The 26,765-nt window shown below is 55.5% G+C and overlaps 8 protein-coding genes across 8 annotated transcripts; 6 read left to right on the top strand and 2 right to left on the bottom strand.

Annotated features, from left to right (window-relative positions):
• Positions 1-400: 400 nt before the first annotated feature.
• EV422DRAFT_383000 (telomere-length maintenance and DNA damage repair-domain-containing protein) lies at positions 401-3,395 on the top strand. The gene is made up of 4 exons (XM_053066792.1): positions 401-482; positions 809-1,032; positions 1,105-2,878; positions 2,931-3,395. Exons 2-4 carry the CDS (start codon positions 866-868, stop codon positions 2,946-2,948), a joined length of 1,959 nt encoding a protein of 652 aa, XP_052927070.1. The 5' UTR covers positions 401-482; positions 809-865; the 3' UTR covers positions 2,949-3,395.
• A 1,177-nt stretch (positions 3,396-4,572) lies between these two features.
• EV422DRAFT_522547 (uncharacterized protein) lies at positions 4,573-10,924 on the top strand. The gene is made up of 11 exons (XM_053069827.1): positions 4,573-4,632; positions 4,699-6,486; positions 6,561-7,173; positions 7,236-9,065; positions 9,129-9,146; positions 9,208-9,388; positions 9,458-9,625; positions 9,707-9,915; positions 10,008-10,407; positions 10,492-10,500; positions 10,570-10,924. The coding sequence occupies exons 1-11, from the start codon at positions 4,618-4,620 to the stop codon at positions 10,574-10,576; spliced, it is 5,238 nt and encodes a 1,745-aa protein (XP_052927069.1). The 5' UTR covers positions 4,573-4,617; the 3' UTR covers positions 10,577-10,924.
• Positions 10,925-11,087: 163 nt separating this feature from the next.
• Positions 11,088-14,763, top strand: EV422DRAFT_382912 (uncharacterized protein). Its single transcript, XM_053066791.1, has 2 exons — positions 11,088-11,409; positions 11,492-14,763. Exons 1-2 carry the CDS (start codon positions 11,292-11,294, stop codon positions 14,620-14,622), a joined length of 3,249 nt encoding a protein of 1,082 aa, XP_052927068.1. The 5' UTR covers positions 11,088-11,291; the 3' UTR covers positions 14,623-14,763.
• A 146-nt stretch (positions 14,764-14,909) lies between these two features.
• EV422DRAFT_585389 (uncharacterized protein) lies at positions 14,910-17,004 on the top strand (the record flags this gene model as incomplete). Its single annotated transcript, XM_053073446.1, has 4 exons — positions 14,910-15,234; positions 15,323-15,509; positions 15,871-15,931; positions 16,004-17,004. Coding segments are annotated over exons 1-4 (1,374 nt in total), but the record flags the coding sequence as incomplete, so codon positions are not given.
• A 1,533-nt stretch (positions 17,005-18,537) lies between these two features.
• Positions 18,538-20,159, bottom strand: EV422DRAFT_382146 (uncharacterized protein). Its single transcript, XM_053066788.1, has 3 exons — positions 19,356-20,159; positions 19,165-19,265; positions 18,538-19,081 (listed from the first exon to the last, which is right to left on the bottom strand). Exons 1-3 carry the CDS (start codon positions 19,936-19,938, stop codon positions 18,650-18,652), a joined length of 1,116 nt encoding a protein of 371 aa, XP_052927066.1. The 5' UTR covers positions 19,939-20,159; the 3' UTR covers positions 18,538-18,649.
• Positions 20,146-22,429, top strand: EV422DRAFT_522538 (UDP-N-acetylglucosamine--dolichyl-phosphate N-acetylglucosaminephosphotransferase-like protein). The gene is made up of 5 exons (XM_053069826.1): positions 20,146-20,474; positions 20,716-20,851; positions 20,943-21,397; positions 21,460-21,648; positions 21,730-22,429. Exons 1-5 carry the CDS (start codon positions 20,269-20,271, stop codon positions 22,271-22,273), a joined length of 1,530 nt encoding a protein of 509 aa, XP_052927065.1. The 5' UTR covers positions 20,146-20,268; the 3' UTR covers positions 22,274-22,429.
• A 730-nt stretch (positions 22,430-23,159) lies between these two features.
• EV422DRAFT_565739 (uncharacterized protein) lies at positions 23,160-25,094 on the bottom strand (the record flags this gene model as incomplete). Its single annotated transcript, XM_053072362.1, has 3 exons — positions 23,160-24,410; positions 24,487-24,594; positions 24,666-25,094. The coding sequence occupies 3 exons, from the start codon at positions 25,092-25,094 to the stop codon at positions 23,160-23,162; spliced, it is 1,788 nt and encodes a 595-aa protein (XP_052927064.1).
• Positions 25,095-25,845: 751 nt separating this feature from the next.
• Positions 25,846-26,411, top strand: EV422DRAFT_382346 (uncharacterized protein). The gene has a single exon (XM_053066789.1). It carries the CDS (start codon positions 25,930-25,932, stop codon positions 26,281-26,283), a length of 354 nt encoding a protein of 117 aa, XP_052927063.1. The 5' UTR covers positions 25,846-25,929; the 3' UTR covers positions 26,284-26,411.
• The last annotated feature ends 354 nt before the right edge of the window (positions 26,412-26,765 follow it).

The raw sequence follows: 26,765 nt of genomic DNA, 5'->3' as shown, positions 1-26,765 counted from the left end.
TTCATGCATCCTCCACGAAACAATACCCATCCAGAGCCCCCCTCTCCTGCAGGAGTGTGGAGTTGCGAGCGTTCGGCCACGATTGGCTCAAGATACCTTCAGTTTTCTGCGAGAGAACCCGGGGGATTTCTTTCTGGCAGACAGTACCTTCGATGCAGGACAGTACTCCCAAGTGTAAGGTAAGAACCGCAACATTGTGCTACCGGGCGGTATTGACCGGATATAACCTCACCATCGTACGCAAGCAGGCTTTATCCATAGCGAGAAAGTCTGCACTCTCCAGAACCCCTCAGGTGCATACAATCGATTTTAGGCTCTTCCCAATTGCAGCGAAATTGGGCGAGATTCCGAATCTCAGGATTTATAAGGTTGGATTTGCTCTTCAGAGGTAGGAGCATCAGAGCTCTGCCCATTTCCGCATGCTGCATGCACTTTTTTTTGCGGCATCGCGGACATACTTCTGGTATGGAGAGTAGTAACTTGTATGTGAATTTGACCTTCCTGAACGCGTTCTTCTTCGGATGCACTGGAGTCGACGAGCGCTCATGTCTTCCGGTAATGAACGGCTGCATGGGTGGCTACCCTTATGTTTCATGAGTCTTTCCTGACCTTCGCAACGGGCGACACGGAGGTTGCTGAAGCCAGGGAGGCGAGAGGGGCGAAAGGGCAAAAACGCGTCGGAAGTGCAAGCCCTGTTTGCCTGCCTTTGGATGAAACTGAGGCCTTCGTCAAGGTCCAAGCTTCAACGTCCGAATCGCCCGCCAGCTCTGACCCTGTCTTCCACTCCCTGCCTTACCCAAGCTGTCAGCTCCGCCGTCTTAGTACCCATAACGGCAAAGCTACGGCCGCCCTCAATGTCGGAGCAATGACTGTGCAGCTTTCCCTGAGAAAGGTGCTCGCAAAGTTCCTCTCGGACAACAAGAAGGATGCTCAGTCGGGCTTACAAGAACTCAGAACCATCCTTTCCGATGACCGCAACTTGTCCCAGATCGACGGCAAGGACTGGAGGAGCATATTGGAGGCTTTCGAAAGGTGCGGGAGGCAGTTCGGACCTTGAAAGCTTATTGGGAGATCACGAACCTCATGACGGATTCTCTCGCACAGGGCAGTGGAGAACCTAAAAGCAGCAGCCGCAAACGGACGCACAACAAACGCTAAAGCCTCAGCAACCTCCACCGTCGCCCGCCTTGAAAAGCAGCTCGGCGAATGCGCCTCCGAGTTCCGATGGACAATCGAGCGCGCAGGGTCCAACCTCGGCCCGGCCCTCAACAAACCCGTTCTGGAACATATCCTCACCATCCTGCCGTACAGAGACGGCCTCTACCAGCCCATCGCGGTGCACTATACCCGCGCCCTGCGCACGCTGCTCGCCCAGCGCGCGTACAGGGAGCATATACCTATCAGCCGCTGGCACGGTCTACTCAAATTATGCATGCGGTGCTTAACCGCCGAGGTGCAGAGCGAGGACAGGAGAGGTGGGCGCAGGTCAATGACGTTGGAACTGGTAGAGCTCTCCAAAGTGTTCTATTATCTCGTCATTGGGTGTCCTGACGACTTGGCGGCGTATTCGGAGGATCTGCTGGAGTTTTTGGCGCGGTTTATAGAGCATCACCCGGGCGAGACGACGTGTCATGGCCCCTTGATAACGGCCGCGAATCATATCTTGTTCGAAACAGCGCATCAGAATTTACATGCCGCTCAAAACTTTCTTGAAAGTACCGTCCCGTTCCTGATACCACTGTGGGAGAACCGCTCAGGCCCGCTGCGGAACCAGCTTATACTCACCCTTCGGTTCTACCTGCACATCTACGACCCAACCGGCAAGTTCGCCTTCGACGTGAAAAGGTGGGAAGCCAACTGTCTACGCTTATACGACGGCATCCAGCAGGAATTCGGAAGCAAATTCGGAGTCAGCCCCGTGGACGATCTGCACCATTTCGTCACTGTGCTGAGACTGAAACAAAAGACCGGTGTGCTGATACCAGACACCCTCAACGGCCACCTCGACCCGGCTTCGGTGACCAAATGGTACCCCACCTACAGCTTCCTAGACCTCGGCGCAGACGTATACGGCGCTTTACTGTACATGGAAGCCAACCCGCCCACGCATCCCTCCTCCGACACCCCACGGGCCCGTAAACGCGTCAAACGAAGCGACGTAGTCGCAGACTTGACGAACCTCAAGAAAAAGCTGGGCAACAGCCGCCAGAAACTCGGGGTTTTGCAGATCCTCGCGTTTCTCGCCCTCCAAACCCCACACATGCTCTCCCCCGCCCAACTCCAACACCTGATGACAGATTTCTTCGCCGACCTCATGGCATCCGAAAGCGACGTGCAGAACTGGGCGTTGGTCTGCAGCACCCCGTTGTGGTCCCACCCTGCCGCCATCACACCCACGTTCGCGAAAATGGCCTGGGATAACACCACCAGAGTCGTCTCATCCCCCTCCCTGCTGGTCGATATGGGATACCACGTCCTTGAAGCGGTGCTGCGGGCCGGGTTTGTCCCAAGGGGGGATGTGGCGGCTGTGGTTGCGGAGGTGGGGAGGGGTATGCGGTGGGGTGTGAGTGTGCCCTCAGCCGCGGCGTTGGAGTTCCTTCTGATGAGCAAACGCGCGAGGGGTTCCGAGGCGATGTGTCAGACGCTGAGTGTCATAGATGATTTCGCGGACTCGATATGCGAGTGGGTCGTGCGTGGCCGCGCCGCGGTACCTATCGATATGATCATCGACGTCCTCCTCGGAACACCACACGGCAATACCCAACGAACAGACGCAGACGATTTCCCGCCCCTCGATCTCCCCCCGCGGGACGAATTCATCGGGGAGTGGAGATTGGGCAATTCGAGACGGGTTTGTAGGGCGATTGTGGAGGAGGATGTTGAGGGTGTTTGTGGGGTTGATGGGCATGGGGGTGGTGGGTGGGGAGGAGTGGAGGGGTATTTGGTGAATGCGAGTGCGGGGTGGGTGGAGGAGGAGATGCGAGGGTTGGTGGAGAAATGGGGGGAGGAGAACGCGGATGTGGGTATGGGGCTGGTGAAGGACACTGTTTCGTTGATTCTTGTTTGTGTCAACATGTGGGATCGCGCGGCGAAGCATACGAAAGGAAATGCGAGTGATGCAGTTGTGGCGATGGTCAAGGTTCTTCTGCAACGTGTGGAGAAAGCGATACCCGCCTGTTCTTTGGCTGCGGCTACGACCGTCGTCCACACGATCCTTCTTGGTCTCAACGAACTCTCACCCACCACCCAGCTCGGATGTCCCCGCTCAGCCGAAATCTACCAATATCTAACGCGTACCCTCACCCCGCTGCTCTCACGCGATGTTGACTCCGACATGCCACCAAAAAGCAGTTCCCATGGGGACCTCAGCACCACGACATTCGACGAGTTTGACGCGGTGGAGATAAGTTCGCATAGCTCGACGTGGACGCCTAGTCTTGTTGAGTTTTATGTCGATGTCGAGGCTGGGGAGGGGGAGGGTGCAAGATTGAAAGCCGTTGTGGTGCGCGCGTTAGGTGTTCTTTGTAGTCTATCCCGCGGCACAAATACCGACGCAGTACAAACAGCCATAGACGCTGTTCTGGCTCTACCGTTGGCCGCCACCTCCCCGCACCTCAACCTCTCCCTCCCCCACTTCATCACCCACATCTCCGCCCACCTAACCCGCATCCAACTTACCGACATCGTACACACCATCTCTGACCTCCTCCGCTCCTACCCGGGCGAAAAGAACCCGTGGGGCATGCTCGCGATACTGCGGACGTTGACGGCGATCGAGGGGGGGTGGATACAGAACATGGAGGTCGATGAGGAGGATGAGCTGTGCGCGGCGTTTGGGATGCTATTGCATTTTTTCACACGCTTGGTTTGCGATGGGAGGGCGCCGTGGAGGGTCGTGAGGGGGTTTGGGGAGATGGTGGTTGTTTACGTGGGGGTTGATCCGAATGAGGTAAGTGCACATTTATCGCAAAACATTCAGATTGTGTGTGGGCCCAGAGACTGACGCGTTGCAATTTTCAGAACTTCTACCGCAAATACGTAGGCGCCGAAACCCCGATCCCCGCCCTCTCCATCCTCTGGTCCCTCTTCAAACACGCCGAGTTCAACGTCCGACAGTGGATCCGCCGCACCGTCCCGCAGATCTTCGCCATCTTCTCCGCCCAAGACCACCACGTCATCTTCGAAGACGTGCGCGCGTCCCTCCCCCCCCTCTTCGAACAGAGTTTCGTCCACACCGTCCCGGTGATAGCCACGTTTGGCGAAATCATCGTCTGTAGCCCTGACCACCGCGTTGATGCCGCGTTGGCTATCACGCGGATTGCTAACGTGCCGAAGGCGATGGGGTGGGTCGCTAGTGCGCTTGGTATGTACGCCAAGCGATTGGGACTCGACAAGGGCAGCGAGCTTGTCAGTGATATGCTGCCGGAGCTGGTGTGGCGGTGGGATGAGGATGTGGAGCTGTTTCCGGTGGGGTTGGTGGGCTGTGAGCGGTTTGAGGGGTTTTTTGGGGTGTGGGCCGGGGAGGTTTTGGGGAAGTTGTTGTATGATGGGGATGTGGATGCTGCGAGGGGGTTGTTGCGGGAGAGGGGGGATGCGGGGGTTGTGTGTCGGGGGGCGATGGTTGGTGTTATGGTAAGCGGAAAACAAATGGGGCTGGTGGAGAAGGAACACGTGATTGAGTGACACTCTCTTTCTCAGGCCCGACTGCTCCCGGATATGATCGACAGCACCCCGGAGCGGTTCACCGTCGTCAACGAGTCCATCGGGTTCCTAGAAACGACCATCGGAGTCGGCGTAATGACGGCAGACATGCAGGCGCGGCGGGCAGAGATCATCTCCGAGGTGCTAATCCACATGTTTGAACCGACCGGCCCCGCGCAGATGGCCGGTGTCCCGGAGATGATTGCAGGGAACATTGAGCGGATGAAATCGCTCAGTGGGCCCGTTACTGGTGAGGGATCTGCGACGTCGTGTTGGTCGCAGTTGGTGAGCACGCGGACTGTGCTTAAGGTCATTGCGCGGCTGTACCCGACGACGCCCGATGACGGGACCGCGTGTCCGTTCGACACGTCCGCGCTTCAGATCATCCTGCAGCGCGCACATTGCTACATTGACCGGAGGAGATTCACCAGCGACAAGCACGCCTTCATAACGAACGGGTACCGATTGCTAATTGCACTGGCCGCCCCCGAAATGATGCACCCGTTCTTGTTCAAGAGCGTGTTGCAGATGCTGTTGAAGGCGATGAAGGCAAAAGAGATGTGTGCGGATGCGGGCGGAATGTTCTGCTACATGCACCTTGTGGCCCAGCGGCATGCCACGCGGCTCGTTGCTTCCACTATCACCTCGACGGCGCCGGCGTTGGCACAGCTCGTCCTTGACTACATTACGGCAGGCCACGCGCAATGCGCCGAGGCCATGGAACGCGTGCTGGAACGAGTATGCGTGATCGCCCGCTCAATCGACCAGCGCACCGTGCAGCTCGCCATCCTCCAACTCGACGCCGACATGCCCATCGCGCGCCGCTTGGCCCACCGTTTCGCGGTCGATTTCAGGACAGCGGACCCAAGCGTCGTGATGCAGTTGATGGATCTGCGCGATTCTACCCCGTTTGCGCAGTTGGCCCGCGTCAAGTACCTGCGCACCGCGCTTGATCAGAACGGGTTGGCGGCGCAGCTGGGTGCTGCGAGCGGCGGGGCGGATGTTAATCACCTTGTTGGGCGGTTGCTGGCTATGCTGGACACGTCGGCGGGGAACAGGCCGCTGATTGTAGAGATTGGACACTGTTTGGGCAAGCTGGCGTGTTTTTTGACGGGGCGGATTGCAAGAGTGGATTCGAAATCGGAGCTGGCGTTGGTCGCCGCGGCGACGGCGGGCGATGATGCGGTTAAGCCGGATGTGGGGCATTGTGTGGCGCTGTCGTGTCTACAGCGGTACTTGTTTCATGAGGAGTTCGAGAAGGTGGATCAGGTCATTCGGTGTTTGAAGCGGATTCTGGCGACGCCTGCGGGAGGCGTTGCGTTTGCGAGTTTGCGACCGGAAGTCGCGCAGTATCTCGACATCTGCCATGATTCAGTGTCTGAGGTCGTTGACGAATCTTCTCGGGCCTCGTACCCCAAGATCACCGACAACGCTCTCTGGGAAGCTCTTCAACATCGCAGCGATGCCGACCCGACCACCCGCACCGTGAGCGCAGAACAAGCACTTGTGAATCTAGCAAACGCGATCCTCTCCTCCTGCCCAACAGACGACATATTTCCCCATCTGCGATCCGTATTCGAGATGATTCCGGAACTCGGTAGCACGATGATGCCGTACATCCTGCATGCTGCATTGCATCATGAGATGACCGTGACCCGCAAGACGATTAGGAAGCGTGGCGTGGTCTCCTTTCGCGCTATGTTGTCGAAGAGGATTCGCGAGATTGTGGAGGCGCCTGAGGGTGTTGAGGAGGATGTTCTTGTTGCGATTTTGCGGGTTCTTGAGGTGAGGTTTGCGTGTTTCCGTGCTCCGGATTCGTGTTCCGGATTCGCGAGCAGCTGACGCAGTTTTTCTTATAGTTTTTGCGAACACAACCTCACCCTCTGAGCGTCACGCCCTTTGACAACAACGCCTGGCTCGATCTTGATTTCGTCAATGTAGCAAAAGCCGCAGTTCACTGCAAATCCTACGCATCGGCGGTCCTCTTCCTCGAGATCGCGCAAGAGGTGTCCAAGCGACCATGGGCGAAAGAGCTCAACATGACACAAACATCATCCGGAGGCGAGCTCACCGCCTGCGACCTCCTCTTTTCCATCACGCGCTCCATAGGCGACGCCGACGGATTCGATGGCGTCATGTCATACGGCGGGTCGCGCAGTCTAGGCGACGGATCTACATCGCTTATCCAGAAATACGAGCACGACCGCGCGTGGGACAAGATCCTCAACCTTCGTGAGATCCAGCTGAAGGTTGGTGCGTTCGACACACCAGCTGTCCGAGCGGGCACTCAGGTGGGGCTGATGAAGGCGATGAGTAACTTGGGACTGCATCATGTTTTGGCGACGTATATTGGCGGTGTGCAGCGGGCGGCGGGGGATAAGGGTCCGCTGGACCATGATATTCGCGAGCTGCATTATGAGAGTATGTGGCGGAATGCACAGTGGGGCGATGTGGCTGGTCATGCCCAGGGCGGTAGGTTGAGCAGCCTTGTGATTGCTACGTGGCGGGTAGCAACTGACACAGACGATATGCAGATGTCGGGATTCAACAAAGACTGTATGGGATAATGAAAGCGGTGCACGATCATGACGCACCAGCGGTGGAGTTCTCCGTCTCGTCCGCTTTCTACGACCACCTCAAGATAAACACCGGCAACACGATACGAAGCGATTTCAACCCCTTTCATCCATTGCGCTTGCTTGTCAGCTTTGTAGAAGCTGAAGAGGTCTGGAGAATGGCCTCCGCTGGGTCTGCATCTGCGCCTCTGGAGTTGTTCGAGATCTGGGAAACGCGGCTGGAGAACCTGCGTAAGACGCAGAACTTGGCGGATCTGGACCCCATACTAGCTTGTCGAACGACGGCATTGAATGGGATCGTTGGATCCGGCTCCGCCCGCTCGACGAATGCAAAGGCCGGCGGAATCATGGGGGTTCGCCCAGGTCTTGTCCGAGCGCATTGCTCGCATCTCCTCAGTGTCAGCAAGATTGCTCGAAAGGCCAGGAACGCACAAATGGCTCAGACAGCGATGGCGCAATTGGAGATCATCCTGAACGAGGACAAGATGAAGCCGGACGCATCTGACTTGGTGGACATCTTTGCCCTCGCCAAATTAGAGAGTTTGAAGATTCTCTGGGAGCAAGGGAACAGCGCGTTGACTACCAGGTCGCTGAAGCATTACATCGAGGTGCAGATGGCGACTGAAACGCAGCAGCTCAGCAAGAAGGTCGAGTCGCAGTTGGTATGCCAGCTCGGTCGCTGGACGGCAGCAACGCGATACGAGCCTCCCGTGAGCGTCATGCACCATCTCGCAACCGCAATTGACCTTGCTGCGGCTGCAAACGACATGAAACTCCTCGCAAAGGCTCACTACCATCTAGCCAAATTCGCGGATGACCAATACCAGGAGCAGCTCCTGAACGATACCTCCGATCAGCTGGAAGAGCATATCCGGTACAAGGAGCGAGAGGCGAAAGCGTGCGAAGACCTTACGAAACGGAGTGTGGGGAAGGACGCCAGCAATGCGAAACGCTACACCCATATCCGCGATAAGATATTGCTGCAAATTGAGATGGACCGCGCGGAAGTCAATCGGTTTCGTCAGGATAGGGACACGTTTTTGGAGAAAGCGGTCGCGAATTACGCGCAAGCTCTAGAGCACGGCAAGGAAAACCTCGATATGAGTGTCTTCCGACTTATCTCCCTGTGGTTCGCCAACATTCAGAATAAGGAAATCAACCACATTATCAAGGCCGCATCGAGGGCCGTCCCTTCGAGTGTCTTCCTGGTACTGCTGTACCAGTTATCCGCTCGCTTGACCACGTCGCCGTCCGACGACGAAGTCGCATTCCAGCATAACCTGCAGCGCATTCTGCTCAAAATAACTCGCGATCACCCTTACCACAGCTTGTACCACATCATCGCCTTGAAGAACGGAGGTCAGCTAGGCGCCCCATCTTCATCCCGGCGTCAAGAGGAATCAACTCCCACCATCAAAGCGGCCGAAGCGGTTTTGCAGCGACTTCGGCGTCCAGATCATCTGGGGGACCTGGTGGTGCAAGTCGACCGGCTCTGTAACGCGTACATCGAACTCGCCTGGAGGAAACCTACAGCGGCACAGCTCAAGGAGTCGAAAGTGCAGCAACTGGATGCGCGTCTGAATATCTACGCTATAGCCAAATCTGGGATCAATGTCCCCATCGTGACTTCGGACAACCCTGTAAGGCACGACTGTCGCTACGACGACTTACCGACCATCCAGGGGTTCAAGGGAACGTTCTGGATTCCTGGCGGCGTGAATATGCCGAAGGTTTTGGATTGTATGGGTACCGATGGGAAGAAGTATGTGCAGTTGGTGAAAGGAAACGGTAAGGAGTTGGACACCTGAGTCTCCGATCTTTGTAATCCCGCACTAATGGCATGATATACAGATGATCTTCGTCAAGACGGTGAGCGGACATCCTCCATGCAGTAAGTCGCGCCCATACTAATGGATTGCCTCGCTTGTAGCTGTTCTTTCCAATATCTTCAACATCATGAACGTCCTCTTCAAGAAAGACCTGGAGACGCGGCAGCGGAATCTCGGTATCCGCACGTACAAAGTGGTGCCTTTGGCTCCGAGAGTCGGCTTGGTGGAATGGGTCAGCAACACTGCACCGATCGGGGAATTCCTTGTGCGCGCTCATTCCGGGTAAGCCATTGGCAGGGCTCATATGATGTTCCCACCAGTATTGTTCTTACGCATATGTCCCGACGTTAGATACCATCCTGGCGACTGGAAACCTAATGAATGCCGGAGTCGCATGATGGACGAACATAAAAAGGGATCCACGTCGTCGAAGCTGAACTTGTATCGTCAGATCGAGGCCAATTTCAAACCGGTGTTCAGGCACTTTTTGTTTGAAAATTTCTCGGATCCTCTGGATTGGTACGAGCTCCTTGGTTCCAATTGGGATACTCGAAAAGCGCTTGTGGGCAGACCCATCTAAATTTGCGCTTTGTAAACCAGGTTCGAACGACGTCTAGCGTACACAAGAAGTGTAGCCGCAAGCTCCATAGCGGGATATGTCGTGGGTCTCGGTGATCGGCACGCGCAAAACATCCTCATAGACAAGGGCACCGCCGAAGTGATCCACATCGATCTTGGGATCGCGTTCGACCAGGGAAAGGTCCTCACTGTTCCTGAGCTCGTCCCTTTCCGACTCACACGCGACATTGGTATGTGCCGCATGCCTTTGTGTTCGTTAATCTTTCGTAATCTTTCGTCATGCTCATCAAACAAATCGTTTCCCCGTCTCTGTGGCTATCAGTGGACGGCATGGGCCTTCTCGGCGTCGAAGGCGCCTTCCGGCGCGGATGCGAAGAGACAATGAAGGTCCTTCGCAAAGACTCCCAGGCGCTCCTCACCATCCTAGACGTCTTTCGGTACGACCCATTAGTTACATGGACGCTCACCCCACTAGAGCAGCGACGGCGACAGGGCCTTGCCGGCAGCGAGGAGGACGATCGATTAGATGTTCTTGAATCGGAAGGCCCAAATGGGACAACCGCTCCGAATACAAGAGACCGCGGCCAGAATAAGGAGGCGGAACGGGCGCTGTTTGTGTTGCGCAAGAAGTTATCGGCGTCAGTTAGTGTCGAGTGCCAGATCAATGAGCTGATTCAGACTGCGATGGATCCAAAGAATTTGTGCCGCATGTTTCCGGGATGGTATGGGATCTGCGATGCTGTTTATTGATATTACTGAGTGCGAAAGTTCTAATCTTGTTGTTTCCCATCCTTTCTGTCAAAAAGGCAACCCTGGTATGCATCGCTTTGGTGGAAAGAATGTTCATCTGCAAATCGCTAATTTAATCTTGTTTTCCGATCTAGGATGTGAGCACACACTCCTTCCGAGCCACGACGACCCGTTGTCGTTGCGCCTAGCTCTAGTTGTACATATAGAACTTTCTGATACCGTCCCTGTACATAAACTAGTCTTTGCACATAGAAGAGCGCTGCAATCTCCACACATTGAAAATATAATCATAGCCATACTGCAATTGCAGCCAGTCTGAATTCGCGCACGGGAAACCGTCGCTCTTCGAATGATCTGACTCGTAGGGCCAACCAAGCAGAAAGCATTCTGTCTGAGACTGAAACGAAAGGACTCATCCAGCACCCTTCCGATACATTCCACCCCGTGTACTTGAATCTGGTTCACATCCCTTGCTAGCTAGCAACTCCAAGTCTGCGAAGGAGCCTTTCGTGCACAATGGGTGAGAGGACGTCTGAAAGAGATGGAACGCGCCTGTCATGCGCCACACGTCCCGTCAAAACACCTAACACTCGCACCAACACAACCGAGCAGGTCCTGTCAATCAGGTCTTTGCTAGCTTCTGCTTCCTACCGTTGTGCGAAACCGCTGCAAACCTGGAATGGAAGTAGCTTATACTAATCGTGCGGACAGTGACGACGATGATGACCCTCGGCGGCTCCGAAATCCCCGCCCCTCTTCCTCATGAAGGGGCGGAGATCATGTCCAAAACTCCGGCGAAATTGATACTGTCGCCCTCCGCGACACCTCTCTTCGCATCAAAATTCTTGCCAAAAAGATGGAGGACCAAGACGTGGCGAGAACAAATTTCATTGGAATAGTGCCTGGAAAGCTGGATATTCTGAGAGATCCGGGAAATGCGGCGTTTGGGATTGCGGGATGGGAGGGTCAGGCTGGTATGTGGGCGGGAGAGCTTGCGGGGGAGGTTACGAGAGGTGCCAAGGCATTCAAACATCGCGACTGATGCCTGACCTCCAGATCAAAAAGATGCCACCGCCGAAGACGGCGACTACATCGTCCGCAACCCGCTAGTCCTAAACCAAGCCTACGCGGGCCTCCCCGCCAAACTCACCCGCACCTTCGTCACCCACATCATCTTCATCACCGTCATCATCATCTTCTCCCTCTTCCTCCTGCGCGACGCCGTGCACACCAACGGCGAGCGCGCCAAGCAGAAAATGCGTTCCGCCTGCGCCGGGCTCGAAATCGGCGCGACCGCTATGGCGTCCATACCGCATTATGCGGCCGACGGCTTGAATCGCGCGACGGTGAACAGCATCAATGCGATTGTGTCGCATACAACTGCGATGCTGGTGGGAGCCGTGCAATTGTTGAATTCGTTGATCATCATGACGTTGCAGAAGTATACCAGTCTGTTGTTCTGTTTGTTGGATATCGTGGTGAAGTTGACGGTCGGAACGGTGTCGCAGTACGCGGGCGAGATTACGGATTTTCTCAACGTGCAGCTCGCCGGGATCAAAACGGCGCTGGAGAACAGTTTAGGGATGCTGAACGAACAGATCCAGAACTTTGAGTCCGCGCTGGGGGATGCCGTGCAGACCATCGCGGGGATCTTTGGAGGCACGGTCGACGCCAACGTGTTTGCCCCCGTCAGTTTCCCGGGAGTCATCAGCAAATTGGATTTCACGATTCCGACCAGTTTCGTGGACGAGCTGAAAGGGCTCTACGACAAGGTCCCAAAATTCACGGACCTAGAAAAACAGCTGGAGGCGTTGATCTCCACGCCGTTCGTGATGCTCGAGAACTTGATCGAGCAGGAACTGGGCGGGTTGACGGGGTTCTCGTCGGGAAAGGTGTTGATAGCCGCGCCGGATGCGTATGCGAGGGTGGAGTTTTGCGATGGAGCGATCCACTATGACTGGGTCGACACCATCGTGGCCGCGATCGATAAGGCGCTGCTCTACGGGCTATACCTGGTGATAGCCTTTGCCTCCGCGTCTATCCTCGGAAATATTGTCGTGACGACCTACGAGCACTGGAAATTCAACGAGGAAGTGAAGCGGTTCGCGAAAGTGTTGCAGAACCACCAATATCTGAACGAGCAGCTGGCGATGAAAGCGGGGACGAAAGTCAACAAACACCAGTTCCGCGCTGTTTCGCGCGACCTCATACATGCCGCGACCAGGCCGACCATGTACCGCTTCACGAGGATGTTGACGAGGCTGGTCCGCTCGGAGAAGGCGAGTATCCGGCTCCGCTGGTTCTTGGACTATGTCTCCCACGCGCCCAGCTTGCAGATGTTCATGGCGGGGGTGCTGGGGTGCGCGGTGATTTATTTGCAGTTGCGCATGATTGAGACGATTAAGGACGAGACGGCGGCGATGGTGGCGAGCGGGGCGGCGAGCACGATCGACGCGATGGTGATGGCTGTTGACGTCGCGATGCTGAACGTCGCAGCGCCGTATATCGCCCACACGAACGGTGCGATCAAGGCCGTCGAGGATTTGGCCAACGATAAGCTGTTCGGATGGGTGAACACGACGGTTGACGCGATAGACAACGCACTGGGCGTGTTTGTCAACGGACTGGATTCGGCGCTAGGGGATGTGTTTGGCGAGGTGCCGGTGCTGAGTGCGGCGATGAACCAGTTTGTGATGTGTGTGCTGGGATCAAATATGGCGACGCTGGATGCAATGGCGGCTGGGTTCAAAGCGAGCGCGCATATTAGTTTTCCGAGGGTGAATACCACCGATTTGGTTGGTGTTTCGCAAGCTGCTATTCGCATACAACTAATAAATGCAGCAGAGTTGATGGAGAGTTCGGCGGCTGCAAACACCAGTACCGCAGCCGCGAATGCGACGGTTGCCAATGGTACTGCAACGTCCACCTCAGCGACGGCCACGGGGACTGCCATGACGGCGACATTAAAACGGCGGTCGGACGACACGACATTGAGCAACTCGACGAAAGACCCACTGGCGGCGTATTTTGAACGAGAAATCGATGATTTTCTGGATGCGTATCGGGCCAGTCTCAAAGTTCAAATCCTCCCCTATCTAGCGCTGCTCGGATTCGGATCCATTGTTATCATCATGGGACTTCTCAGGCTCTTTGTCTGGGTCATCGCCGACTGCATACGAGATTGCCGGAAAGCTTATCGATCAAGATCACATATGCTCCCCAAGACGTCACGGTTCAGAGTTAACTTCGGCAGGCATTTGTTTGGCAGGTTTGGAAATCGGTCTGGAGAGAGGAAGATGAAGCAGCGGCCATCCGGAGACTCGCTGGCGACGCCGCCTAGTGTGGTACATCGAGCGGACTCTGAGCTTGGTTCTGATGCCGGTTCAAGAAAGGACAGGGGAGCGGCGGTCACGGAGGTGCTGCGGAGGAGTCTTCTGTTTCCGCACCTCGCCATGCCGGATGCAAATAGTTCGGGATCGCATCTAATCCCGAACGCCGTATCCTCGCCGCCGCCGCGTGCACGGACAGCGTTAGCAGGGCCACGCCCGATGAACGAATTCACAGGCATGAAAACCGTGAGCGATTTCCCTGCATTACAACCACGCCCCAACGGCGGGCCACAGGGTCCGCGAGCCATGAACATGAACCTGGACCCCGTCGCCTCCTCCTCCCCTCGGATAGGATCGCCGAACACAAGCACAGGGGCATTAAGCTCCTTTCAAAGGTCCCAACGGCAGCAAAATCGACCTCTGTCTGCGCTCTTCACAGACTCAGGACGGCAAACCCCAACGGGATCTGAATCACCCGTGCCAACACCAGCCATCCTCGAACCAGCAATTACGCATCAGTTCCAGTTCAAGCTGCTACCCCACCAAAGTCTAGTCGCATCCGCACCGCTGAGCGCGTCCCCCTCCGCGCCGTCTGCTCCACCGCCACCCATACCCACCAACCAGCAATACGCCAGATCTCCACATCCGGGGCTACCCCCGATGTATTCGCCGGCCGTGACGTCCGCGACGGCATTGGTTCGGCCGTCGCTACGGAACTCGAATCGGCAGAGTTGGCATCCGTACAACAATGGTAGGGGGCGCGCGGACTCTGATGATGAGGACGAATGGGACGACATTTCAAGAGAGGCTGCAGCTGCTGTGGCGATGCTTGCTGCAAAGGCGAGGCGAGGTGTATAGTTTTGGGGAATTGACTTTTGTATCATAGTGGGCTTAACGAGTACCATTTTGGACTCCTGACTGCATGCATATGCAAATGGCAGGCGGCGGGCGAATGAATGTGCGACAGTTCGAAGACGCTCCGTTCCACTTCACCATGAGCACATTGCATCAAGGGCCGGGACATGCATGTCCATGTCCTTGCGTGTGTTGAGGACATCCCAACGGAACGTCGGAGTTGCTGGGATGCCGCGTGAGCCAAACCTTCTTCGCGTCTTGCTTTCCTCCCGCGTCCCCAAAATAGGAGACTCGCTCGGTCCATATTGAAGTGCTCCAAACGGCTGCTTCCATTACCCCTCATGCAAGGAACACAGTCTCCGCATTGGGGTTTCTCTTTCGTCTCCTCCTTCTCCTTCCTCCCTCCCTCTCTGTTCGGGCACCGCGTACTTGACCTCCATCCTCTCGCGGTGAACTCCACCTGTCCAAAAACACCTAATATTCAAAGTCATGCTGGTCGGTAAACCAAACACCGTCAAGGACGCCTGCGACAGCGTCCCTCTATTCAACCCTCCGCTATGGATTCAACGTCGTGCCCTTGTCTCCCAGATTCTCCTTAAGCATCATGTCCAGTCCGTAAGTTGTTGAATTCGTATTCGTTAAGGTGTTCTATGATATTCGCGCATATATGTGTAGAACACTCAGTATGTCAATCCACGCACAGGTACTGGATATGGGTTGTGGAGAAGGCTCGTTACTAGAGATACTATTGAATGAACCTGCGTTCACGAGACTCGCAGGCGTGGATGTCGACGAGAACGTTTTGGAGGTGGCTACGTACAACTGCGCGCCAACGGATTATGATAGGACGTATCTAAGGGAACTGCCCGTGGAGTTTGATTTGTACAGAGGTATGAGGATAAGGGAGGGAGCGGCGAGCGTTAGCGAGTTTGGGTTGCTCGAGCCACAGCGAAGGTTATGCGGCGAACGAAGCGGGGAGGATCTGCGGCGATCAAAGCGAGGAGCGAGCGGAGCGAGTCAGTTGCGCCAAAAGGCGCGATACTCCCCTCACGATGGGTCTTAGCAAGGACCGGCGAGCGTTGGATCTTTCGCGAGCGACCGCGAGCTCGCTCCGCCCACCGCATCTCAACATCCTTGTCGCGACCGGAGCGAGCAAGATGTAGTTCAACCATTGCTTCGCTTCATTCATCACATCGCTCCATCCAACGACGATGCACTCATCGCCTCATCTCCTCCCGACTTATTTTACAGGTTCAGCTGGAGAGTTCGACAAACGGTTATCGAATTTTGATGCCATCGCAAGTGTTGAAGTGTGAGTGTGGTCGTCTTCGCCACCATCCCTCACGCGGAATTGGAACTTAGCGAAGATTCTCCTTGATTTCAGTGTAGAACACCTAGACGCAGACATCCTCGCCACCTTCCCCTCCACAACCCTCGGCGCCTACCGTCCGCGCATAATGGTCGTAACAACCCCCAACGCCGAATTCAACATCCACTTCCCCAACCTCTGCTACGGCACCCCCGAGTCCAAATTCCGCCACTGGGACCACCGATTCGAGTGGACGCGGGCAGAGTTTCAGGAATGGGCTACAAAGGCCGCTGCGAAGTATGGGTATAGCGTTACGTTTAATGGGGTGGGGTTGATTGCGGCGAAGAGCGAAGCTGGGGTGGGGAGCGTTGGGCATTGTACGCAGGTGGCGGTTTTCCTCCGGAATGAGGGGGTTGGAGATGCGGCGCTCCACGTTCCAACCCACCTCTTGCAGCCAGGGAAACAGGAACCGGGGATTGATTCTGGCGCCACCACGGAGGATGTACCGCCATCGAATAATGACCAGCACCCATACACGCACTTCGCCAAAATCGACTTCCCCCATTTCCAAGAAACCGGCTTCACAGACGCCGACATAATCGACGAGCTCAAGCGCCGCGCATCGACACTGGTCTGGAACGAGCGATACTCTCGGCTTGTCGCTGCCCAAGATTCACCAACCCCCGATGAAACATCGCACGACCAATTCCCTCTCGAACAATTCTGGAACGCCCTCCGCATCCGCCAACTCTGCAAAACCCGCGCCCGCCTCATCCACCTCCTCTCCTCGGACCCCGCCGCGCCGTTCTTCTCACTCTCCACAACAACAATAGTGCCCGATCATAACCCCATCGTTAAGATCCTCTACACCGTTCCCGCGGAACCCACCCCGCCACCTTCTACATCCCCGTCTTCCTGCTCCTCCTCGGACCACTACGAAGAAGAAGATGCCGAGAACGTCCCCGGAAGTCCCGCGGCGTCCCTCGGATCCCTCTCCCCCCGCTCCCACCGAGCCGGCAGCGTCGATTTGCGCGCGTGGGGGGATTGGGTTGTTGAGGGTGGGGCGTCACCGCGGGGTGGGGATGGCGGGTGGGCTATGCCTGTGGGGCCTGGGGACCGGGAGGCGGGGGGTTGGGAGAGGAGGCAGTCGTGGACGGGTGTTGGGGACGATGGTGGGGGCGTTTAGTTGGGGATTGGGACGTGTGATGTGAATAAGTCTATTGCGACACCGACGGCCTTTTTGTTGTTTTTTTTTGGGAAGATGCCTATGTAGGTTCTGGTTTTTGGGACGCTTCGGTGTTTTGGAATCGCACATTCCCCTCACACAACGGCGTATTGTCAATTGTTGTTATCGCATGTAGGAGTCCGAATGCACGTAAGACCCTTGCATACGGATCGGAACTCTAAGTGGCCTGGTGCTGGCTGCGAGGGTTGGCGAACATCGCTTTTGGAAGATCGTGCACGCGTCGTCCGAACCAACGTGTCCGTTCCCCTTTCCTGCCTACGGGCTTTCGTGCTTACGAGAGACGATTATAGACCCGATGGGCCGCGTGGATCGAGCGATTCTCGGACGTACTTTCGGTCCGGCGGAGTCAAGCGGAAGAGTTAGGACTACCCCAAAGAGCTCAGGTTTGATTTCAGAGCGAGCGAAGTGAGCGCTCAGGATTGGTACCTTATATGAGGGCCTATGGCCGCTCTAAAATCGGGACGCCGTCGGAAATGCTGTCAGATCATGCACGTATTTTGCTTCTCCCTGCCGAGTCCAACCTCCTTCCGCAAATTTATGTCTGCTTGTTCTCAGAACCTAAGCGGCGCCGAAGAGAAGACAAACCGACTTGCGAATCCGCCTCTCTCACTAAGCATGCCAGTTGGATGGTACATATAAGCAGCTGTTATCGAGAAGTCGCAGCGTGTTTCCATTGACGGGATTCCGACAGCGCGTCGAAAGCAGCGGAGCCTTCCCATCTCCCCACAGTGAAGTGGCACCTTGTGGGGGAGAAACAACACCTGGCGGACGTGAACGTGTTCAAATCGGTCTATTTCAGGTGGCAGTAAGCTTCGGTTTGTGGAGTTACCGTCCCATTGCAACTCCCCTTTCAAAGCATTGGAATCGGACGCGATCGATCGACGCCGGGCACCTTTCTGCCGTGAAACCCGAAAGAGCGAAGCGCAATTTGCATGGCACTTGCCTCCAGTGTACAACTATGCAGGTGTATCGCACGACTGATCTTTTGCTGACTGACTTTGGGAAAGAAACGGTGACTGGAACGAACCCAACATCATGCGGGAATACAACGCACAACAAGGCGGTGTCCAGATTCTTTTGATGCCATAGCACGCCCCTGTGACGTTGAGAACCCGCTTACGGCGATGTCTGCCATCACGAGCGCTACGTAGGTTTGCATTGGCAAATGGGGCTCTGTTGAGGTTACCGTGACCGAGTCGCCCGAAAGGTTCTGAAAGACGGGATTTCTTTCTACAAAAGAGGCGCTCGTCATGGAGAAGAGGGTTTGTGAATCGGCAGATGATGCTATCGCATTTTGTTGACAAACAAAACAAGACAGGAAGAGATACAAATGAACTACAAATCTGAGAATGAGCCCCTTCGCTTGAAGGGAGAAGGGAAGCTAGATAAACACCGAATTTCACATCATCACTGCATGGATGGATTCATCTGCATACATGCTCTAGGAATATGACTTACACCATCCTGCCCCCCTCTTAAACCCTCAAACAAGCCTTCGGTTTATCGCCCTCATCGCCCTTATAAGCTTCACAAATACTCTTGACAAACGCCGACACCCCGGCTCCCCCAGGACAACTCGTCGGATCCTTCTCATCACCCCACGCCCCGCCATCCCTTACACACCTCAGCTTCTCGTTAATCTGCACCGTACAACTCGTCCCCACACCCCTCGCCCTCCCGACCTCCACATCCCTCCTCAACAACTCTCTGCCAACATCGCCGTCGGCACAGGGCGCGATGTCGGTGTCGTAGTTGAGGCCGACGAGTTTGGCGCATTCGCGGGCGCGTGGGAGGGAGGGGATGGAGCGGAAGTCGCGGTTGGTGCAGAGGATGTAGTTAAAGAAGGTGGAGGGGGGGCGAGGGGTGGGGTAATGATGCAGGCAGAGTTGTTGAATGTTGCCGAGGCACTGTGGTGGGAGAATAAAGGGGCCGGTAGGAGATCAGGTGCCTAAAGAGGGTCACACGAAAGTTGGGGGTGTTGAAAACTTACCTCATCGTCACCGTGCTTGCAAGTTACGCCGTATTTTGCTTGCGGATCCCGTGCGCCAATGTAGTGAACGTCGAAGTCTGTGATATCCTTCACTTTTTGCACTGGAGAAGGGAAAATAATCAACTCGAGTCTCGGGATCCCGGGAAGAGTGATGGCCAAATGACCCCATCCCGCCCTCCCTCAATACTCACGGACGTTGGCGAAAACGCCTTCACAGTATACAGCATCCGGACACTTTGACATGACAAACAGCTCCAGCTTGACCTTGTCCCCAAGCGTAGCGTTCCTCCCCGCACCACCCAATTGCCCATTTTTCGCAACAGCCCCACGTCCCGCACCTCCCATCCCACCAATCCCCCGCACATCCCCATCGAACGTCCACAGTCGGAACGGCACAGCCCAGTCCGCGATCGTGACTCTCCACAAGAACAAAAGCGTGCAAATGACCGCGATGCTCAACACCGAGGCGTGGTTCACGATTACTTGTGGGATGTATCGCGAGGCTTTGTTGCGCGAGGGGTATGCCTGCACTACGGTATGGGTGGCTGGGCTGTGTTTGGCAGGGGCTGAGAAAGGCAGGAGCGGGTCGCGGGTTGATGCTATGCGGGGTATGGGATGCGGCAAGATGGGGTGTGCGGGCATGGCAGCACTCTGGGGTACGTTTAGAACGGAGCCATAGTTGCGAGGTTGGGGAGTTGAGTAACGCTGAGGGATAGCGGGAGAGCCACTATGAGGAGGCTCCGGTTGGTGCGTTGCGTCGGCGCCAGGCTTCATCTTGGCGGAAGCGTCAGAGGTTTTCCGGAACGACTTTTCGGGGGAGTGATGCTGGTTGGGAAAGTGACAGAATAGAAGGCGACGGGACCAAGCGCTGCTCCTGGCCTTCTAGAGAGCGTTGTGTGTATGGGTAACGAGGAAGCTGGAGGTCCTCCGGATGCCGGTGCTGGGGGGGCCGATGTTGTTTGCAATGGACGGAATGCGAGCGCAACCTGGGCGTCGCTGGGAGGGACATCCGCCGTGGCTTGTCGTAAATGCGCGGCGTTTGGAAGTCGCTCCGACAACCGCAACCGCAACAGCCAGCGTACAGACATATACGCAGCAGGCACTATGAACGACGGCCTGCGTCTTCTAGGCCCCCCATCGCTGGTGCTGGCCCTGATCGTCTCAGGCGTCCACAACCCGCTCGTCGTCTCCGCCTGTCTGTCCGTGCTCGCCGGCTTCTTCACCTACCTCGCAATCCCTTGGGTCGGCGACGTGTTTGTCAAACATGGACGCTTTGGGCAGGATAGGCTGAAGGCGGATCGTCCTGTGCTGTAAGTTGACGCTGCTACATTCTGGTTTTCTCCTTACCCTGGTCGTTTGGTTGTGTCGGGGAGGCATTCTTGCCGGTATTGAGCGGCGGCCGGCCTGCGGCGGCGAACAATGATGCAGGCCAGGCACGGCCAAAGGCGGCCTGCGACTTGCGACTACCACCACACATAAATGAGAGGCGCACCCCGCAACCTTTTTGTGTGTTCCCTCTATTCATACGTCCCGACTACCGATTCTTCATAGCCCGGAGAGCATGGGTGCGATGGCGGGCCTGATCTATATCATTGCCCTGTTCTTGTTTATTCCAGTGCCGTTCATCAGCTGGTTCAGGGAGTCGGGGCTTGGTTTGGGTGAAGGGAGCAGTTTTCCTTACAATAAGGTACAGAAGAGCCGCGTTAAACGGATTTTTGAGTGATGAACCAACCACACCGCACATATGGGTCTCACGCTTTCTGTGCAAACTCCTGCAGCTAGCGCAATTTTTAGGAGGCCTGTTAGCCCTCATGAGCATGCTCTTCCTCGGCTTCGCAGACGACGTCCTCGACATCCGATGGCGGGTCAAAATCTGGATGCCTCTCATCTCATCCATGCCGCTGCTAATGGTCTACGCGGTAACATACGGCGGCACGGACGTCGTGGTACCCGTCCCATTGCGTGCCCTCATCGGAAGCAAACTGCTGCCTTTGGGCGGTTTCTACTACGCTTTCATGGCCGCCCTCGCTATTTTTTCTACAAACGCTATCAATATCCTCGCGGGCGTCAATGGCGTTGAGGCGGGCCAGTCGCTCGTGATTGCGGTCTCCATCGCGTTGAATGATTGCTTGCAGTTGCAGAGGAATCCGGCGAGGTCTGAGGCGCATTTGTCGTCGTTGTACTTTGTGCTCCCCTTCATTGGAGTCACCATAGGGTTCCTCAAGCACAATTGGTGAGTTGAATCTCTACCCATCACCCACCCTCAATGCTAAACATTCCGCTTCACTTGGAAAGGTACCCTGCCCGCGCCTTCCCCGGCGACAGCTACTGCTACTTCGCGGGCATGATCTTCGCCGTCGTCGGCATCCTCGGCAACTTCAGCAAAACAGTCCTCCTCTTCATGCTCCCGCAGATCTTCAACTTCATCTACTCATGCCCGCAACTGTTTGGGTTCGTCGATTGTCCGCGGCATAGGATGCCCAGGTTCGCATAAGATCATACTACTTCATCATCATCACAACCTCATGAATTCGGATCTGACGTTATACATATCTCCCCAAACAGCTGCGACCACAAAACCAACCTCCTCCAATACACAACCTTCCTCCTCACCGCCAAGCGCGGCAAACTCGCCACCCTCGGCAAGCCAATGATCTCCCTCCTCCACTTCCTCGGGCTCGTCAAACTCACCACCGTCACCGTCCCCGCCACAAACATCGCGGATTCGTTGGATGCTGTCACTGCGTCGCCGGTGGAGGTGGGGGGGCGACGCGCGAGCGGGGGGAAGATGAATGGGAAGGGGAAAGGGAAGGCGAAGCCGGGGAAATTGTCGTACCCGCCGCGGCCTATGCTTTCACCCGCCGGATCGTCCTCCGCCCTCCATGCCACAACCGCCTCCTCCTCCTCCTCCTCCCCAACAACAACAGAAACACACGTAAACAACCTGACGATCATGAACCTCATGCTCGTCAAACTCGGGCCAATGACCGAACAGCAATTGGCGATCTGTGTGGTCGTGTTTCAGGCCGCGTGTTCGGTGCTTGCGTTTGGCGTGCGGTATCTGGCGGTGCAGTGGGTTTATAATGTCGTTGAGGATGATCGGATGTAGCGCGGGCAGGGAAGAGGGAAGAGGGGAAGTGGGGGTTTTGTGTTGTTGTAAATCGTTTAGAGCTGGGGCGGAAATAGACTGGGCGGAACTGAGGGAGCTCATTTTTTTGAGCATTTGCCATATTTGATTTGCCAACCAGCACATCGCTCATTGGGGATGCACTCGTCCCACCGTGCACTTTGTCCTTTTTTGTGACTCCCATTACCGGGTTTATTCAAAGGTCTCAAAACGAAACACGATTGTACAAGAAGCAAACAAAAGCCCTCACTTCTCAACAGAGGGCGGGAGTCACAAAGTAAGAAAAGTACGTACAGGGCGAAAGAGGTAAACTAAAATCTGTACATTCGGGAAACAAGGGTACAGCGTACGCGTTCCTATCTATGAAAGATATCTCACATACACCGACAGTTATCCGCGCGTACGCCCTAATGAGGTTGTCCGAAGAAAGACGGTCAGGAAAAAAGAGGGCGGGCAAACTGGCAAACTTTGAAAGAAAAGAGGACCGGTGGAGGTCCAGAGGTCCAGGAGGTCCGGGTATAAGAAGCGGGGCGAAGAACTTGAAAGTTGAAGAATGTCCGCCGTCGCGTAGAGACTTCGGTACGTCTCAAATGGAGAGAGGCGAAGCAACTTGATTAAAATGTACGAAGGGAGGTGTCCAGGTGTGGAGCGCCGAGAAGGAGAATGTATGGAATTGTCGAAAGGATCGAGGACGCGCAAAGCTTTGCAAGAGTCCAAGATGCGGCGACGACATCGGTGATCGAGATGGCGTCGTCATGAGGTAGTGTTCCGAGCGGTGGCGAGGGCAAGAACGGTTTCCAAGGCATAGGATTTGTGAGCGATCGAGAGGGCCGAGGGTGGTCAAGGCTCGGTTCCTCAAAGTCGATTGTCATACGCCATTCTCAATGGCTCCCCAAACGCCGCGATCGACCTGTTCCTTCCACCAGGTCCCCATTCTCTTGACCCAGCTCTTCATGCTCGGGGACCTAGTAGGCGGGCTCGGTCGTCTCATAGACGCGTTGCGGAGGACAACGGTCGCAATGGTCGGAATCGGCACGAGCATCTCTTCATAAAACTTGTTGGCTTCGTCTAGGAACGCTATGGCGTCGTGTGGCGGGCGTGTAATTCTGTAAGCACCGCCGCGTGCACCGCCCTCGAGTTGGGTGGTCCGCATTCGATGTTTCCATTCGTCGTTGTCGACCACTTCGTCGCGAAGGGCTTGTACCCATTCTTTTCGTTCGGAATCGGCGAGGAGACCTGCGTCGCGTGAGTCGGTAACTTGTTCTCGAAGGGCCTGGAGGAGGTGGAGTGCGTTGGCCGTCATGTCCCGGTGCAGGAGACGACACGCTAGGATCTTGACGTGACGGGGGAAGAATTGTACTCCACTTTCAAGGAACTCATCGTGAAGGAGGTGCAAATCGCGATCAGCCGCCGCGCGAGAAATGGCGTCGTCGAAGCAGGCCTGCGTGAAGTGGTGGTGTGGGCCGTATCTCTGCAGCACCCAGCGCCATACTGGGCATGGGTTGGCCTTCATGTAGCATCGAGTGGCTGGGAATTCCGGCCGAGATCCGTTCGGAAGCCGCGCCGAGTCTGGATGGGTGAAGATGGCGCGAGCGATAGCCTCTTCAGAAACGCCGAACGTATTGATGATGTAGTCCATGCGCTCAGGCGCCCAGCTCCAACCTCTTCCGACAATCGGGCCCATCATGTCTACCACCGTCTCACTTGCGCAGCTGGCCAGCAACGCCGAGTCAATGTGCTTCTTCAACACTTCCACAGTAGCAGGACGTGCCATCTGCAAACCTTTCCTGATCGCCGAGGGGCTAAGTTTGAACCCATGCTTGAGATAAGGCTGCAGGATCTCGTCAGTGATGTCGGCCCGCCACAACACTCGTTCCAGTACTTGATCATTGACCGAATCGAGGTTGAGTCCATTCGCAACGAGCTTCGGAATCAACGAGATATCAAGCTGTGATATGAGGAAAACGCTTTCGTCCATCGGAGACCCAAGACCTTTCACAGGCACGAATGCATATTCGTCGAGTAATACATTCATAGCCTCCAGCCCTTCAGTAAGAGGTGTATTTGTAGCAGCCGCGGTTTGCCCGGCATAAGCAAGTCGTTCAAAACGTGAAACATCCTACGTGAGGGAGATCGGTACGTTGAGCACTTACTCAAGGAAACATAAGACTGGGTACCACCCACACCAAACTCACGTCTTCTTTGAAATCTGCGTCCTTCCCATACGCTTTGAAACCTTCCTGTACAAAGAACACGTAAAGCGGAACGCTCACAGCTTTTTGTCCCCTGTCGGTTCGATGATACTGCAAGGAACATTTTCATGAGTCTTCCATGTCCTATACGACCATTGCCATGACTCGTTCACCACACCCACCTCTTTATCAACGTATTGCACCAGAAATCTAGGCAGGGCAGCCCCTCTCTTTCTCAGCAGGGCTGCCACCTCAACCGACAGAGAAAGTCTGTGACTTTTGAACGCGTGATATAGTGCCAAAGGCCTCCCATAGCCCCGTATGAAGAAAGAAGCCTTGGCATGCGGGTCATTGGCAATATCGTTCCAACGCCTGCACACCTGGGAAAACTTGAACGGCGCCCCGGCAGATGAGGCGGAAGGACCCAGAAACGAGAAAACTCTGGACCATATTTCGATGGGTACGTCTGCGGCTGTAAGTGGGCGTTTGGTGGATTTGACTGTGAGACTGCTGCTGCTGGAGACGGTGGGTGGTTGATGGGTGTTGATGTGAAGCACAGTCGACGACGACGACGAGGTGGACAGCAATGGGGAAGCGCGAGAAGACCGCATAGGATTGATAGATCTGGGGTTGGTTGGGAGGCGAAAGCCGAGCCGTTTGAGGTGCCGAGCAACGGGAAAGAAGGTAAAACGTCGGTCCTCGTTTATGAGAACGGGCGCAGACTTCAATCCGTCACGAAGGGCTGGAAAGGGTTCAGGCGGTAGGCCTTGAAGGCGGACCGAGTCCGGTACGAGGTTGCTGCTGGGTTGTCCGCAGATGGTGGCTTGTTTCTGCTATGAAACTTGCTGTATACTTAGGAGGCCCGTCCCAACCTGACTATTTTGTGATGAGTAAGTCAGCGCCTTTTGTTGGTGTCAGAGGTTTTGGCGGGACGAGAGAGCGGTGTTGATATGGCTATTCGATTGGTGGAGAGCAGAGAGAGTTCAGTTGGAATGCGCCAAAGTACAGTTTAAGGAGCGTGGGAAAATGACCACGATGGCGGGTCTGAATGGTTCTGAGAGCCGAAGCACAGTCGTGGGACTGGAAACGATGCGGGAAAGCGGGAAAGTAGACAACACAGACGGCAAGCTTACCGGCGAATACTTAAAGCCGTCTTGGAGAAGGGGGTTTGTGAGTATTCTGCTGTGTCTGTTCTCACGATGTCGGTTGTTTGATAGGGGAAAGTTGACGGGTAAAAAAGAGGGGACGGGAAAAGGGGTCCCAGAGGCACTCCCATGAAGGGAAAACACGGTGTCAATCCAGACTCGATCGACTCATTTGCCATTTCGGCAAGGGGTTCATCACCCACCGTTCAGCGCACAGCAGGGTGGACTACACAAAACGGCCATCCTGTATATGTAGGAAAATCCCCCATCGGGTCTCCTTATCCCCCTGACACGCAGTCCCATGCGCCTTTCGCATGCGGCAGGCCTCTTGTCGCTGCTGCTTGGTAAACAGGAAGCTTTGTCCATTACGAAGCATCGCCTATCCCTTCCTCCCTCACGAGGCGAATCCCCCCCTGCCCAGAAATCCCTTGAGAATTGGCGTTCCATCCTAAATTGCAATCTCCCTTCCGTACGATACATATTCCACACCTATGTTCCAAGTTCCTCAGACTCTACAGTATACCCCGCAATCGCTATAGAGACGGAGCGGCGCATATTGGCCATGCATGCGGCCATTACGATCAACGTCATCCGGTATGTCGTTTCTACCACGTTCAGGCGATGCATCCGGACGCAATGGTCCAGCTTCATCTGAACACTTTCCTGAGCTTACATGTCCGACGGCCGATACTGCAAAGCGGCATATGCAGATTCCGACGTCCTCTTTCTCCAATGAACCAGGCCGCTCCAGGCCGTTTTCAACAGCAGCGATGTTCCTCTCGCAGCTGTGCTCTGTGGAGCTTGTCTGCCATCTGCCATTTGGGCAGCGCACAAAACCGCAAGGGGGACGCGTTCAGACCCACGTCACAACTGGCCTTGTCACAGACGGACGCGTGCAAACTCTGACGTGATGACAATCAATCGTTCCTGCTGTCATTGGCGGCTCCGACTTTCGCTGTTCTTTCCGGTGGCGGCCGTGACATACGGATATCGAGATTCTATAAATTGGACCGTACATGATAGTCGTACGGCAAGAAAGGGGTGCCGAAACTATCAACCTCCGTCCGTCCTTGGGTGGAAGCTCATATGCGCCGCCTTTTGCAAGCTTGATGCGTCCTGACAGCTATAACAGCCCCA

Source organism: Fimicolochytrium jonesii (assembly GCF_025526975.1).
Source record: "Fimicolochytrium jonesii strain JEL569 chromosome Unknown EV422scaffold_6, whole genome shotgun sequence".
Taxonomy (NCBI): domain Eukaryota; kingdom Fungi; phylum Chytridiomycota; class Chytridiomycetes; order Spizellomycetales; family Powellomycetaceae; genus Fimicolochytrium; species Fimicolochytrium jonesii.
Note: the sequence above shows the minus strand (reverse complement) of the source record. Positions and strands in the feature narration are given on the sequence as shown.